The following is a 14,060-nucleotide window of genomic DNA, read 5'->3' as shown; positions in this document are numbered from 1 at the left end:
CCCGACTGGACTACTGCAACTCACTTCTCCTTGGCATCGGCTCCACCTACATCAACCGACTCCAACTTGTCCAGAACGCAGCCGCCTGACTCATCACCCACACCAAATCCTGGCATCACATCACTCCAGTCCTCAAACAACTTCACTGGCTTCCCATCTCCCACCGGATCAACTACAAAATCCTGATCCTCACCTACAAAGCCCTCCACCATCTGGCCCCCCCATATCTCACTGACCTCCTCTCCCCCTACCAACCCTCACGGTCCCTCAGATCCACATCAGCCGGTCTCCTCTCCATCCACAAGTCCAACCTCCGTAGTTTTGGGGACAGAGCCTTCTCCAGGGCAGCTCCCAGGCTCTGGAACTCCCTCCCCCAACTGATCCGCAATTCCGTGTCCTTCACCATCTTCCAGTCCCGCCTCAAGACCCATCTCTTCACCTCTGCCTATCCTTAGCCCCACGTCCCCCTCCCTTTTCATCTGTGCATTAATTGCCTCATATTGTGTTTTGTATTGAATTCTGTCTTTACTTTGTGTACTAGTCATGTCTCTACTATTTATTTCATTCCCCTTACATGTTTTTCCTCTACCTGCTAAATTTTTGTAAGGTGTCCTTGAGACTCTTGAAAGGCGCCCAAAAATAAAATGTATTATTATTATTATTAGTGAGTAATATTTCCATCCAAAGTTACTCACAGACCCAGGTCTTGGATAGGGCACTTTGCCCTCAAAGGCCGTCCATTGATAATCAGGCCCTTCCCTGTGTGCGTAAGGTCCATTGAAGACTTCTCGGATGTCAGCCATATGATACACACAAACAGCGTAGCCTTGGAATACGTTGCTGAAATAATATGGAGAGCATTAACAAAGTCAAATGTTGGTGGAAGATCGTTTTGCAATACAAGTTATACTATTCCAACTCCACACAGAAACTGGTGTTGCTCCTTCAGTGCCTTGCTGAGGAGTGTTGCATAGCCATAGTTGCCGTCTCCCACATGGCATGTTAAAGCAAGATCTGGTCTTAAGAAGATAGGAAATAGGAGCTTTCTTGCATGTTGAACTTTCTAGTTTAGTTTGTTATTGTCACGTGTACTGAGGTACAGTGAAAATATTTTTGTTGCGCGCTATCCAGTCAGTAGAAAGATTATACATGATTACAATCAAGCCATCCACATGATGAAGGGGATAATGTTTAATGCAAGCTAAAGTCCAGTAAAGTCCGATTGAAGATAGAGGGCAGCTAGAGGTGGTGGTGGAGGCATTTAAGACCATTTGGGATAGGCATATGGATATGCAGGGAATGAAGGGCTATGGATAAAAGTTGGTTTTGGCATCAGATTCAGCACAGATAGTGGGACATTGTGGGCCAACTGGCCTGCCCATGTGCTGTGCTGTTCTATGATCTCAAGTTCAAGTTCAAGTTCGTTTATTGTCATGTGTCCCTAATAGGACAATGAAATTCTTGCTTTGCTTAGCACACCATATAACCATATAACAATATAACAATTACAGCACGGAAACAGGCCATCTCGACCCTTCTAGTCCGTGCCGAACACGTATTCTCCCCTAGTCCCATATACCTGCGCTCAGACCATAACCCTCCATTCCTTTCCCGTCCATATAACTATCCAATTTATTTTTAAATGATAAAAACGAACCTGCCTCCACCACCTTCCCTGGAAGCTCATTCCACACAGCCACCACTCTCTGAGTAAAGAAGTTCCCCCTCATGTTACCCCTAAACTTCTGTCCCTTAATTCTCAAGTCATGTGCCCTTGTTTGAATCTTCCCTACTCTCAGTGGGAAAAACATATCCACGTCAACTCTGTCTATCCCTCTCATCATTTTAAAGACCTCTATCAAGTCCCCCCTTAACCTTCTGCGCTCCAAAGAATAAAGCCCTAACTTGTTCAACCTTTCTCTGTAACTTAGTTGCTGAAACCCAGGCAACATTCTAGTAAATCTCCTCTGTACTCTCTCTATTTTGTTGACATCCTTCCTATAATTAGGCGACCAAAATTGTACCCCATACTCCAGAATTGGCCTCACCAATGCCTTGTACAATTTTAACATTACATCCCAACTTCTATACTCAATGCTCTGATTTATAAAGGCCAGCACACCAAAAGCTTTCTTTACCACCCTATCTACATGAGATTCCACTTTCAGGGAACTGTGCACAGTTATTCCCAGATCCCTCTGTTCAACTGCATTCTTCAATTCCCCACACAGAACATAGTAGGCTATCATGTCAGCAAACACAGCAAAGACCAACAGCCAGCGGTAACAACCATTGCTATTGAACAGGAAGGAACTACAGATGCTGGTTTCAACCGGATAGACACAAAATGCTGGAGTAACTCAGCGGGACAGGCAGCATCGGTGGAGAGAAGGAATGGGAGACGTTTCAGGCCGAGATCCTTCTTCCTCTTCTATTGTATGTTGCACTATGATCACAAAGAGTGACATTGCTTCATCTAGGGCCATATCACTAAAATATCTGCTTTCCTTGCTTTTGTTAAACAAACTAGTAAACTTAATTCTCACTCCTAATTATAGATAGCATGAAAGTTGAAGTGACCGATGCTGATACTAGTAGCTGCTTGGTGACATGGAGACATACAGCATGGAAAGAGGCTCTACACCACCGTCCACGCCGACTATCTCAATCACCCATGTACACTAACCCTACATGCGCGTGTCTCTGTCATATTTACAAGAGTATTGTTAGGATTGTATACTATGGTATATGGACACACTGATCTGTTCTGTAGTCATGCCTACTATGTTCTGTTGTGCTGAAGCAAAGCAAGAATTTCATTGTCATACCAGGAACACATGACAATAAACTCTCTTCAATCTTGAATCTTGAATCTACTAATGTGGGCTTGTATCTGGAATATAGGTGGCAGAGTGAGACAGTGGACGAGATGCTGCCTTACAGAGCCAGAGACCTGGGTTGGATCCTGACTACTGGTGATGTCTGGACAGAATTTGTACGTTCTCCCCGAGATCGTGTGGGGTTTTCTCCAGGTGCTCCAGTTTCCTCCCACACTCCAGGTTTGTAGATTAGTTAGCTTCTGTGAATTGTAAATTGTCCCTAGTGTGTAGGATAGCGCTAGTGTATGGGGTGATTGTTGGTCGGCGCGGACTTGGTGGACTGAAGGACCTGTTTTCACGCTGTGTCTCTAAAGCTACCCTGCCTGATGTCTAAATACCATCCACCCAGGTCCCAAAGCTGCGACACATGGTTCTGGACTTCCCAGCTGTTGGGATCATCTGGTTTGTCTAGTTTGGTTAGAATGTTAAAGGTTTCTTTGAGATCTCCTCTTATTGTTCTATTGTTCTATTATTGTTATTGTTCAATGGCTAGTTTTTATTGTCCTATAGTTTAACCGTGTAAAAGGCACCTTAGATTCTCACGTGGCACTGGGATTGGGTGTCTTGGTTAAACATTTAGCTTGCATGTTTGTTACTATGTAGATAGCTAATTACAGAATATGGAGCTAGTGATTGTCCTGTCACATAAGTGTCTATAGGTAGTGGAGATACCACTTTGGCATTGGGCTTGGTTTTCCTGGTTGAGCACTTAGCCTGGTGTTGCGGCACAAGTACTTTGTGTTTTAACAGTCATTCATCATCCTCAAACCCACATTGTAAGTATGAACAACAAAGGAGTGAACAACTTCAGAGTGAATGGACAACAATTTGGGATGCCTGTGACTGTGATGGGCCCCATTAAAGTGTAGTATGGATGTGCCCATCACCCCCACTGCATCTCTGTCCACCATTGCCTACTAATTTGGCAATAACTAAAATGGCTTCTTACCTTATTGTGCTAAAGATAGCATAGATTTCAGGATTCTTCTCATCCTTGGTCCTTAGGACAAAGACATCCTCTGTGACACAGAAGACCAGACAGGTGCAATGTTACAATGTAGTCCATAGGAGACTGACAGATTCTTAATCCTTGATTAGTACGGGTGTCAGAGGTTATGGGACGAAGGTAGGAGAATGGGGGGTTGAGAGGGAAAGATAGGTCACTCATAATTGAATGGTGGAGTCGACTTGATGGGCCGAATGGCCTAATTCTGCTCCTAGAAGTTATGAAATTTTGAACCATTGGGTGAATCTGTTCTCTGAAGTTAGCATTCTAACTGAGACTTGCTCTCTCAGCTCCGTTGAGAGAGGGGCTGAGATAGTGTTTCAGAATGGCCCCATGGAAAATCTGCAGGCAATAGGCAATAGACAATAAACAATAGGTGCAGGAGTAGGCCATTCGGCCCTTCGAGCCAGCACCGCCATTCAATGTGATCATGGCTGATCATCCCCAATCAGTACCCCGTTCTTGCCTTCTCCCCATATCCCCTGACTGCTATTTTTAAGAGCCCTATCTAGCTCTCTCTTGAAAGCATCCAGAGAACCTGCCTCCACCGCCATATGAGGCAGAAAATTACACAGACTCACCACTCTCTGTGAGAAAAAGTGTTTCCTCGTCTCCGTTCTAAATGGCTTACTCCTTATTCTTAAACTGTGGTCCCTGGTTCTGGACTCCCCCAACATCGGGAACATGTTTCCTGCCTCTAGCGTGCCCAAAGACGGTTTATGATGGCCGACTATATAAATGGTGTTCGACTAGGAAAAGGGGAGATGCAGCGAGACCTGGGTGTCATGGTACACCAGTCATTGAAAGTAGGCATGCAGGTGCAGCAGGCAGTGAAGAAAGCGAATGGTGAATCTCTGGAACTCTCTGCCACAGAGGGTAGTCGAGGCCAGTTCATTGGCTATATTTAAGAGGGAGTTAGATGTGGCCCTTGTGGCTAAGGGGATCAGAGGGTATGGAGAGAAGGCAGGTACGGGATACTGAGTTGGATGATAAGCCATGATCATATTGAATGGTGGTGCAGGCTCGAAGGGCCGAATGGCCTACTCCTGCACCTAATTTCTATGTTTCTATGTTTCTATGTTTCTATGAGGGTTAGATTCCTGGGATGGAGGCTAGAGGCTTATGTACAAGGTCACTTCTCAAAACCAAGGGTTCAAAATCAAGGCAATAAGAAGGGGATAACCTGATTGTTATGAGCCAGATCAGGGGAAGTATGAAGCTGTTTCCAAGGGCCATTCTAAACAAGAGGGCATCGCTTTAAGGTGAACGGGGCAAAGTTTAAAGGAGATTTTAGACTTGACAGGCCCTGATATCCACAAACTAATCTCTCCTGCCTGCAAATGATCCATTTCTCTGCATATCCATGTGACTATCTAAAAGTGTCTGAGGAAGGGTCCTTACCCAAAACAGAGGAGATAGCGCGGGAACAGGCCTTTCGTCCCACCGAATCCGCACCGACCAGATATCTCCCCGTACACTAGCACTAGACTACACACTAGGGACAATTCACAAATTTTACCGGAGCCAATTAACCTACAAACCTGTACGTCTTTGGAGCGTTGAAGGAAACCGGAGCACCCGGAGAAAACCCTCGCGGTCACAAGGAGAACGTACAAACTCCGTACAGAGAGAACCCGTAGTTAGAATCAAACTCAGGTCTCTAGCACTGCAAGGCGGCCACTCTGCCATTGCACCACTGTGCCACCCTCAGATGTGCTGGGAAGGTTTTTTTTTTAAGTGATTCAGTGGAACACACTGCCAGGGGTGTTGCTGGAGGGAGATATATAGACAGCATGTGGATACAAGAAACTGCAGATGCTGGTTTACAAAAAAAGACATATAGTGCTGGAACAACGCAGTGGGCCAGGCAGCATCCCTGGAGAATGTGGATAGGTGACGTTTTGGGTCAGGATCCTTCTTCAGACATCGATATGCAGAGATATGGATCATATGCAGGCAGAAGAGATTAGTGTAACTTGGCATCATGTTCACCACAGACATTGTGTTCCATAAGATCATAAGATCATAAGATCATAAGTAATTGGAGCAGAATTAGGCTATTTGGCCCGTCAAGTTGACTCCGCCATTCAATCATGGCTGATCTATCCCTCCCTCTCCCTCTGTTCCCATTCCTAATCCCTGAATGGGCTGCTCCTCAAGTTTTGGCTGCACTTCAGCCCATGCTTCTGATCTTTGGTCACAGAGGGGGGAGGGACGGTCGGGTGGGGGGTGGGTGGGGGCGGATCTCCCTGTCGGTTTGTCTTGGGCCTGGCCAAAATGGCCATTTGCTGGTCCAGGCAGCGGGCATTCGAGGGTTCTGCCAGAGTCGACTGCCTGCCCCCTCTTCTAGGCCTCCGTCCCTGGAGATGGAGCAAGCGATGACCACGGGGACTCTGGAGACCTTCCGTGAATGCTGGTTGCCGCGGGAGGCCAAGTGCATTGTGGACAAGGTTGACATAATAGTCCCCACCAGACTGGCCGGGAAGCTAATGGAATTGGGGCTCAACACCTCCCTGTGTGCCTGGGTCCTGGACTTTCTCACCGCCAGGCCCCAGGTAGTCAAGATGGGAGGGAATACATTGAAGTCCCTCACCCTGAGCACTGGATCGCCCCAGGGTTGCATCCTCAGCCCCCTATTGTACTCCCTGTACACACATGACTGTGTGACTAGGTTCAGCTCCAACTCCATTATTAAGTTTGCTGATGACACTGTGGTGGTGGGCCTGATCTCAGACGACGACGAGAAGGCCTACCGGGAGGAGGTGGCTGATCTAGCACTTTGGTGCCAGGATAACAGCCTCCTCTTGAACATCAAAAAAACGAAGGAGCTGATCATGGACTTTAGGAGGGCACATCATCCGAGGACGTACACTCCATTGAGGATAAATGGGGATCCTGTGGATAGGGTGAACTGTTTTAAATATCTGGGAGTCCACATCTCCGAGGATATGACATGGGCATCACACGCCTCAGCACTCGTGAGTAAGGCAAGGCAGCGCCTTTACCACCTCAAGCAATTGAGGAAATTCAGAGTGTCTCCAAGGATCCTCCAGTGCTTCTACGCAGCGGCAGTGGAAAGCATCTTGTCCGGAAATATTACCATCTGGTTTGGGAATTGCTCTGCCAAGGACAAGAAGGCTCTGCAGAGAGTAGTGCGTTCGGCCGAACGCACTATGGGAACTTCACTCGCCCCCCTGCAGGAACTATACATCAGGAGGTGCAACTCCAGAGCAAAAAAAATCATGGGAGACCCCTTCCACCCCTGCAACGGACTGTTCCAGCTGCTACGGTCAGGCAAACGCCTCCGTTGCCATGCGGTGAGAACGGAGAGGTTGAGAAGGAGTTTCTTCCCAGAGGCCATTCGGACTGTAAATGCCAATCTCACCAGGGACTAACTCTACTGAACGTTCTTCCCTTCATTATTTATTATGTAAAAGAATATGTGTGGTATGATTGTGTCTATAATTTGTTTGGTTGTTTGTCTTTTGCACAAAAGTCCGCGAGCATTGCCACTTTCATTTCACTGCACATCTCGTATGTGTATGTGACAAATAGACTTGACTTGACTTGACTTGACTTGACTTGACTTGACAACATTATAATTTGATAATTGGTTAGTTGTTGTTCCAATGGCAGTCTTGATTTTTTCACTACTCTGTATTTGTGATTAATTTGATAAAAACTCCTCGTTAGGGGAAAAACAAACGACTCCCATTATCCGCACGGTAATAAAGTCGAAGCGTGTACTCACCAAGCTCGTCGAAGTGGGTGTCGATTCCGTCAGGTCCTGGGACAGAACAAATCAGCCTGGCTTTGATGAATGTGCTCCATTTGTTCACCAGCGCTCTCTGGCCTCCAGCGTCATTCTGAAAGAGACCATCAGAAACATCTCAGCCATGGTTCGTGACCTCTGACACCAACCAATAAAACAGCATCCACTGTCAGAGTGAGGCCACACGCAAATTGGAGGAACAGCATCTCATATTTCGCTTGGGCAGCTCACAACCCAGCGGGATGAATATTGATTTCCATAATTTCAAGTAACCCTTGCATTCCCTCTCTCTCTCTCCATCCCACCCCCACCCTGGTCATCCTGCTAGATTCACTGTCCGTATCCCTTCGTTGTTGCCTTGTCCACAGCTAACAATGGACCATTGTGGGCTCCACCTTTCCCAAATCATTGGTGCCGGCTGTGATTTGCTCTGCACCTGCTCATACCTCCAGTGTCCCTCTCCCCAGACTCTCAGTCTGAAGAAGGGCCTCGACACGAAAAGTCACCTTTTACCTATTCTCCAGAGGTGATGCCCATCGCGCTGCGATACTCCAGCATTTTGTGTCTATCTCCAATCTGATTTAAATTAGTTTGATTAATTTAATTTTTATTTTAAAGGTGTAGCATGGAAACAGGCCCTTCAGCCAACCGACCAGCGGCCACCAGCAAAATAAATAAGTGAAACCCAATGACTTTCATTAGTTCTGAAAATGTCATAAAAATCCAGGTCCAAAGGACCCCTTGAGCAGTTGGAACAATCGAAGGTAATTTAACTAATGGTTGGGGGAGCAAGAACTAGAGGACTTGATAAGGGGGGAAAATTTTATGTAGCGAAGAGGAGGGAAAATTTAATAGGAACCTGAGGAGTAACTTTTTCACACATTGGTGGTGGGTGTATGGAACGAGCTGTTAGACGAGGTAGTTGAGGCAGGGACTATCGCAACATAAAATAAACATTTGACAGGAACATGGACAGAGCAGGATTAGAGGGATATTGACCAAATGCAGGCAGGTGGGACTAGTGTACTTGGGGCATGTCGGTCGGCATGGGCAAGTTGGGTCGAAGGGCCTGTTTCCACGCCGTATGACTCTATGAGTCTGACTTTGCAAGTTGCTACCTTTTCCCTGGACTCCAAGACATAAATAAAAGGAAAAGCTCAGATGCACACCAAGGTATAGCAGAAGACTCCGGAAAAAAGCTCTTTCGCACGCTTCCAAGTAGTGGGACAGCAAGAAAGCTCCTAACATTCATTGAGGGAATGGTTTAGGAGCTGGAGAAAATAATCACTAGCTTCCTGGAAAATCCCATGAAAGGAATAACCCCGTCAAACCTGTTAAATAAGAATCCACATTCGGACAAACGAAAATTACATTAAAAGCAAAATGACTCTTGTCAAATTCATAAAAAGCTTCCTGACATCTACCGAAGTATTTCCTGCATTGAAAATGTGACCCTTGAGTTTGGTCGCACCGTTTGTCCGTGCCTTTGCAGCTATGACAACATTGGCTGCAAGAAGAATTTAATCATCTTCAGACTTGAACCTTAAATAACAAATGGACAAGTGCAATAAACAATAAACATCTGGCAAAGATTATTGGAAGAAGGGACGCCAGAGGAGTGGGGAAGCTGTCTGCCGGGGTGGGGTGATTTAGGGAATGTGAGATACATTTTTGCTTGTAAAAATCAAAAACACAACCTTTGATGCTGGAAATCTGAAATAAAACCAGAATATGCAGTGAGATCAGTTAGCATTGTTCAGTTTAGTTTAACCTAGCTTAGTTTAGCTTTAATTAAGTTTAGTTTAGTTTAGATCAGTTTAGTTCAGTTCAGTTTAGTTTAGATTAGATTAGTTTAGTTTAGTTTAGTTTAGATTAGATTAGTTTAGTTTAGTTTAGTTTAGATTAGATTAGTTTAGTTTAGTTTAGTTTAGTTTAGTTTAGATTAAATTATATTAGTTTAATTTAATTTGATTTAGTTTAGATTAGTTTAGTATATTATTGTCACCTGCACTGAGGTACAGTGCAAAGTTTTTTGTTGCGTGTTATCCAGTCAGCAAAAATACTATATATGATTAAAATCAAACCGTCCACAGCAAAGATCCGCTCTAAGATCTTTGGTCCACAGATACAACATAAAGGGGATAACATTTAGTGCACGATAAAGTCCAGTAAAGTCCAATTAAAGTTAGTCCAAGGGTCTCCAACAGGGTGGATGGGGGGTGAGGACCCCTCTCTAGTTGGCGATAGGATGGTTCACAGAGTAAATGTTTCAAGTCAAAGACCCTTCACCAGATCTCGTTGCTTGTGTTTCTCATACAACTTGAAAACAGGTTCACCGCCAACCAAGATGTCCCATCTGCGCTAGACCCATCTCCCCACATTTGACCCATATTCTTCTAAATCTTTCCTATCCATGTACCTGTCCAAACGTCTTTTAAACATTTGATTAAAAAAGAACTGCAGGTGCTGGTTTATACCAGATGGACACAAAATGCTGGCGAAACTCAGTGGGTCAGGCAGCATCTCTGGAGAATTTCTCAGCATCTCTCTATGATTCCACCTTTCTGCCCTTCAGTCTCCAACTTACTGCACAAATGCGCCCGATCCGGCTGTATATGGCTCGCGCTTTTCCCTCTGACTCCATCGCTTTCTCGGTGAAGAAGAAGTAGACCTTGTCGTTGTCGCGGTCAATGTTGTCCGGGATGAGGTGAGCCGCCACGAACTTGGGATCTGCGAAAGATGGAGGAACAAGAACACTGAGATGGTGGAGGAGGGACATTCACACGTTTGCACCACTTGCCTGACCGGAGAGGGGAGAAGAGGGAGTGACCAGCGTAAGACTGGTCCTCGATTATGCTGGTAGACTTGCCGAGGCAGCGTGAAATGTAGAGGAGGGGAGGTTGGTTTGTGGGATGGTCTGGGCTGCATCCTCAACTCTCTGCAATTTGCAATTTGCATTTCTCTCTGCTAATGGAGGAGGGAGATACTGTTTCCTGCTGGCACCAGAAGTGGCGACACTCTCCCTGGACATTTCAGGCAGCTCGGAGTCTTGGAGGTGGAGGTGGACTCTAGTAATTAACACTAGTAAGTGGTGTTTGGAAATGGAATGCGTGCTAGATTTGTTCTGAAGGACCTCTGCATACTGGAAAATGGAGAATCGGTAATCAGTGTAGTCTCAATTAGTTTAGGTTAGTTTAGTTATTGTTAGATTATTGAAAGACCACCAGCATAACCAAGAATGAGATTCACCCCAGTCACTCCTTCTCCTCTCTCCCATCAGGCAAGAGGTACAGAAGTGTGAAAACACACACCTCCAGATTCAGGGACAGTTTCTACTCTGCTGTTATCAGGGAACTGAACCATCCTATCACCAACTAGAGAGCAATCCCGACCTACTATCTACCTAATTGAAGAACCTCGGACTATCTTTAATTGACTTTACAGGACTTTATTTTGCACTAAACGCTATTCCTTTTACCATGTGCACTGTGGAAGGTTCAATTGTAATCATGTATAGTTTTTTCGCTGACTGGTTAGCACCCAACAAAATCGCTTTTCACTGTACCTTGGGACACGTGACAATACATGGAACTATACTGTACTAAACTAAACTAAACGAAAAAATGCTTTTTACCGTGCTTCAGTATACGTGACAATAAACTAAACTAAACTAATTGAGAACACACTGACTACCCATTCTCCATTCTCCAGTTATCAGAGATCCTTCAGAACTCAACAAATCTAGCACACAACCCATTTCCAAACACCACATACAAGTGTTAAGTGTTTCAAGTTAAGAGTCCACCTCCACCTCCAAGACTCTGAGCTGTCTTAAATGTCCAGAGAAAGTGTCACCACAGTACCTCCCTCCTCCATTTCTAGAGAGAGTTGCAGAATTTCAAAGTTCAGAGACCGGTGGATACAGCCCAGACCATCACAGAAACCAACCTCGCTTCCATTGACTTCATCTACACTTCACGCTGCCTCAGCAAGACCACCAGAATAATCAAGGACCAGTCCCACCCTGGTGACTCCCTCCTCTCCCCTCTCCCATCAAGCAAGAGGTACAGAAGTGTGAACATGCATATCTCCAGATTCAGCGACAGCTTCTTCCCAGCTGATAGCAGGCAACTGAACCATCCTATCACCAACTAGAGAGCGGTCCTGACCTCCCATCTACCTCATAGAAGACCATCGGTCTATCTTTAATCGACTTTACAGGACTTTATCTTGCATTAAACATTATTCGCTTTATCCTGTATCTGTACACTGTGGATGGCTTGATTGTAATTATGTATAGTCATTTCACAGACAGCATAGCATGCAACAAAAAAGCTTTTCGCTGTATCTCGGTACCATTGACAATAAGACTAAACTAATAATAAACAAAACTAAACTATTGGGGTGTAAATTGCTTAATTTTCTCTACCCTGAATTTGACATGGACCAAGTCTAGAAATTCAACTCTGGGCATTAGTGCCACGCACAATAACAGTTTTAGGGTGCCTTCTTTACTCCGTGCCCAAAAGATGGTTCCGTCAACTTCACTGGCAGAGTTTTGATGCAGGATACAACATACAACAACTGAGCAGGAATGGGGTGACAGCTCAGTCTTTGCTGCTCCACTCTGTCGTAGATCTCTCCCCTCTCCGCTCTTCCCTTTGACCAACGACATATTTTTTTCTAAATTTCCCAGTTCTGACGAAAGATCATCAATCTTAAGTGCTAAACGCGTTTCTTTTTCCACAGATGCTTCTTGACCTGCTGAGTATTTTGTGCGCCTTCGATTTTTATTTTTGGGTAACTTCACATTACATATTGTAGCACCTGGCAAATTTCCCCCCCTAACATCGTATCGGGTCCGAGCACACCTTATATTGCATGGTGTGAAGGACACTTTCGATTCAATTCTGAACACTGTCCTGCATGTTTTTATTTTATAGTTACGCGGCACAGTGGCACAACTGCTTCACATCGCCAGAGACCTGGGTTCGATCCTGACCTCGGGTGCTGTCTGTGTGTGTGGAGCTTGCACATTCTCCCTGTAATGTGGCCGACTAGGAAAAGGGGAGATGCAGCGAGACCTGGGTGTCATGGTACACCAGTCATTGAAAGTGGGCATGCAGGTGCAGCAGGCAGTGAAGAAAGCGAATGGTATGTTAGCTTTCATAGCAAAAGGATTTGAGTATAGGAGCAGGGAGGTTCTACTGCAGTTGTACAGGGTCTTGGTGAGACCACACCTGGAGTATTGCGTACAGTTTTGGTCTCCAAATCTGAGGAAGGACATTATTGCCATAGAGGGAGTGCAGAGAAGGTTCGCCAGACTGATTCCTGGGATGTCAGGACTGTCTTATGAAGAAAGACTGGATAGACTTGGTTTATACTCTCTAGAATTTAGGAGATTGAGAGGAGATCTTATAGAAACTTACAAAATTCTTAAGGGGTTGGACAGGCTAGATGCAGGAAGATTGCTCCCGATGTTGGGGAAGTCCAGGACAAGGGGTCACAGCTTAAGGATAAGGGGGAAATCCTTTAAAACCGAGATGAGAAGAACTTTTTTCACACAGAGAGTGGTGAATCTCTGGAACTCCCTGCCACAGAGGGTAGTCGAGGCCAGTTCATTGGCTATATTTAAGAGGGAGTTAGATGTGGCCCTTGTGGCTAAGGGGATCAGAGGGTATGGAGAGAAGGCAGGTACGGGATACTGAGTTGGATGATCAGCCATGATCATATTGAATGGCGGTGCAGGCTCGAAGGGCCGAATGGCCTACTCCTGCACCTAATTTCTATGTTTCTATGTTTCTATGTAACCACGTGAATGCCTCCGGGTGCTCCAGTTTCCTCCCACATCCCAACGATGTGCAGGTTTGTAGGCTAATCGGCCCTCTGCAAATTCTCCTAGTGTGTAGGGAGTAGATGAGAAAATGGGATAACATAGATCTAGTGTGAACTGGTGATCGACAGTCTGCATGGACTTGGTGGGCTGATGGGCCTGTTTTTATGTTGTATCTATCTTTCAATCAATCGGTCAGCGATGAATCAATTGGTCATGGATCAATCAATCTGTCAATCAATCTATCTATTGATCAATCGATCAATCAATCGATCAATCAACAGTAGCGTTGCATCATATGGACTTACAGTATGTGCCGCATGCATCATGGAGATCACTGTAGACGTCTGTGTCGGTTACCTTGCAACAGACGCTGGTCCAGCTCAGTCCTCATGGCAGAGCGAGACCCCAGGCTGCGGAAGATGACGGGGTCCCTCCCCAGGAAGTCAGCAGTCAGGCCCGAGTAAAGCTCACCACCTGAAGATTGGAGCAAAGCACAATCCAGAGAGTCAATCTCTGCAAACCTTCCCAGCATTGGCTAATCAATAGCTATCTGTCTGTCCCTCTCTC

The 14,060-nt window shown here is 45.5% G+C and overlaps 1 protein-coding gene across 3 annotated transcripts in view; it reads right to left on the bottom strand.

Moving 5' to 3' along the window:
• The window catches only part of LOC116983323 (semaphorin-3E-like), a 144,438-nt gene that overhangs the window by 19,443 nt on the left and 110,935 nt on the right, over positions 1-14,060 (bottom strand). For 2 of the 3 annotated variants that reach the window (XM_033037029.1, XM_033037031.1), the window contains 4 exons: positions 10,245-10,387; positions 7,637-7,751; positions 3,829-3,898; positions 696-840 (listed from right to left, as the gene is read on the bottom strand). In XM_033037029.1, the coding sequence (XP_032892920.1) occupies positions 696-840; positions 3,829-3,898; positions 7,637-7,751; positions 10,245-10,387 (473 nt within the window). Of the gene's footprint in view, positions 1-695; positions 841-3,828; positions 3,899-7,636; positions 7,752-10,244; positions 10,388-13,850; positions 13,968-14,060 lie in introns of all 3 variants that reach the window. The other variant, XM_033037030.1, reaches the window with a different exon arrangement.

The sequence above is a fragment of the Amblyraja radiata genome, chromosome 18, assembly GCF_010909765.2.
Source record: "Amblyraja radiata isolate CabotCenter1 chromosome 18, sAmbRad1.1.pri, whole genome shotgun sequence".
NCBI classification, from domain to species: Eukaryota; Metazoa; Chordata; class Chondrichthyes; order Rajiformes; family Rajidae; genus Amblyraja; species Amblyraja radiata.
The sequence above is the reverse complement of the archived record's forward strand: the minus strand, read 5'-3'. Positions and strand labels throughout refer to the sequence as shown.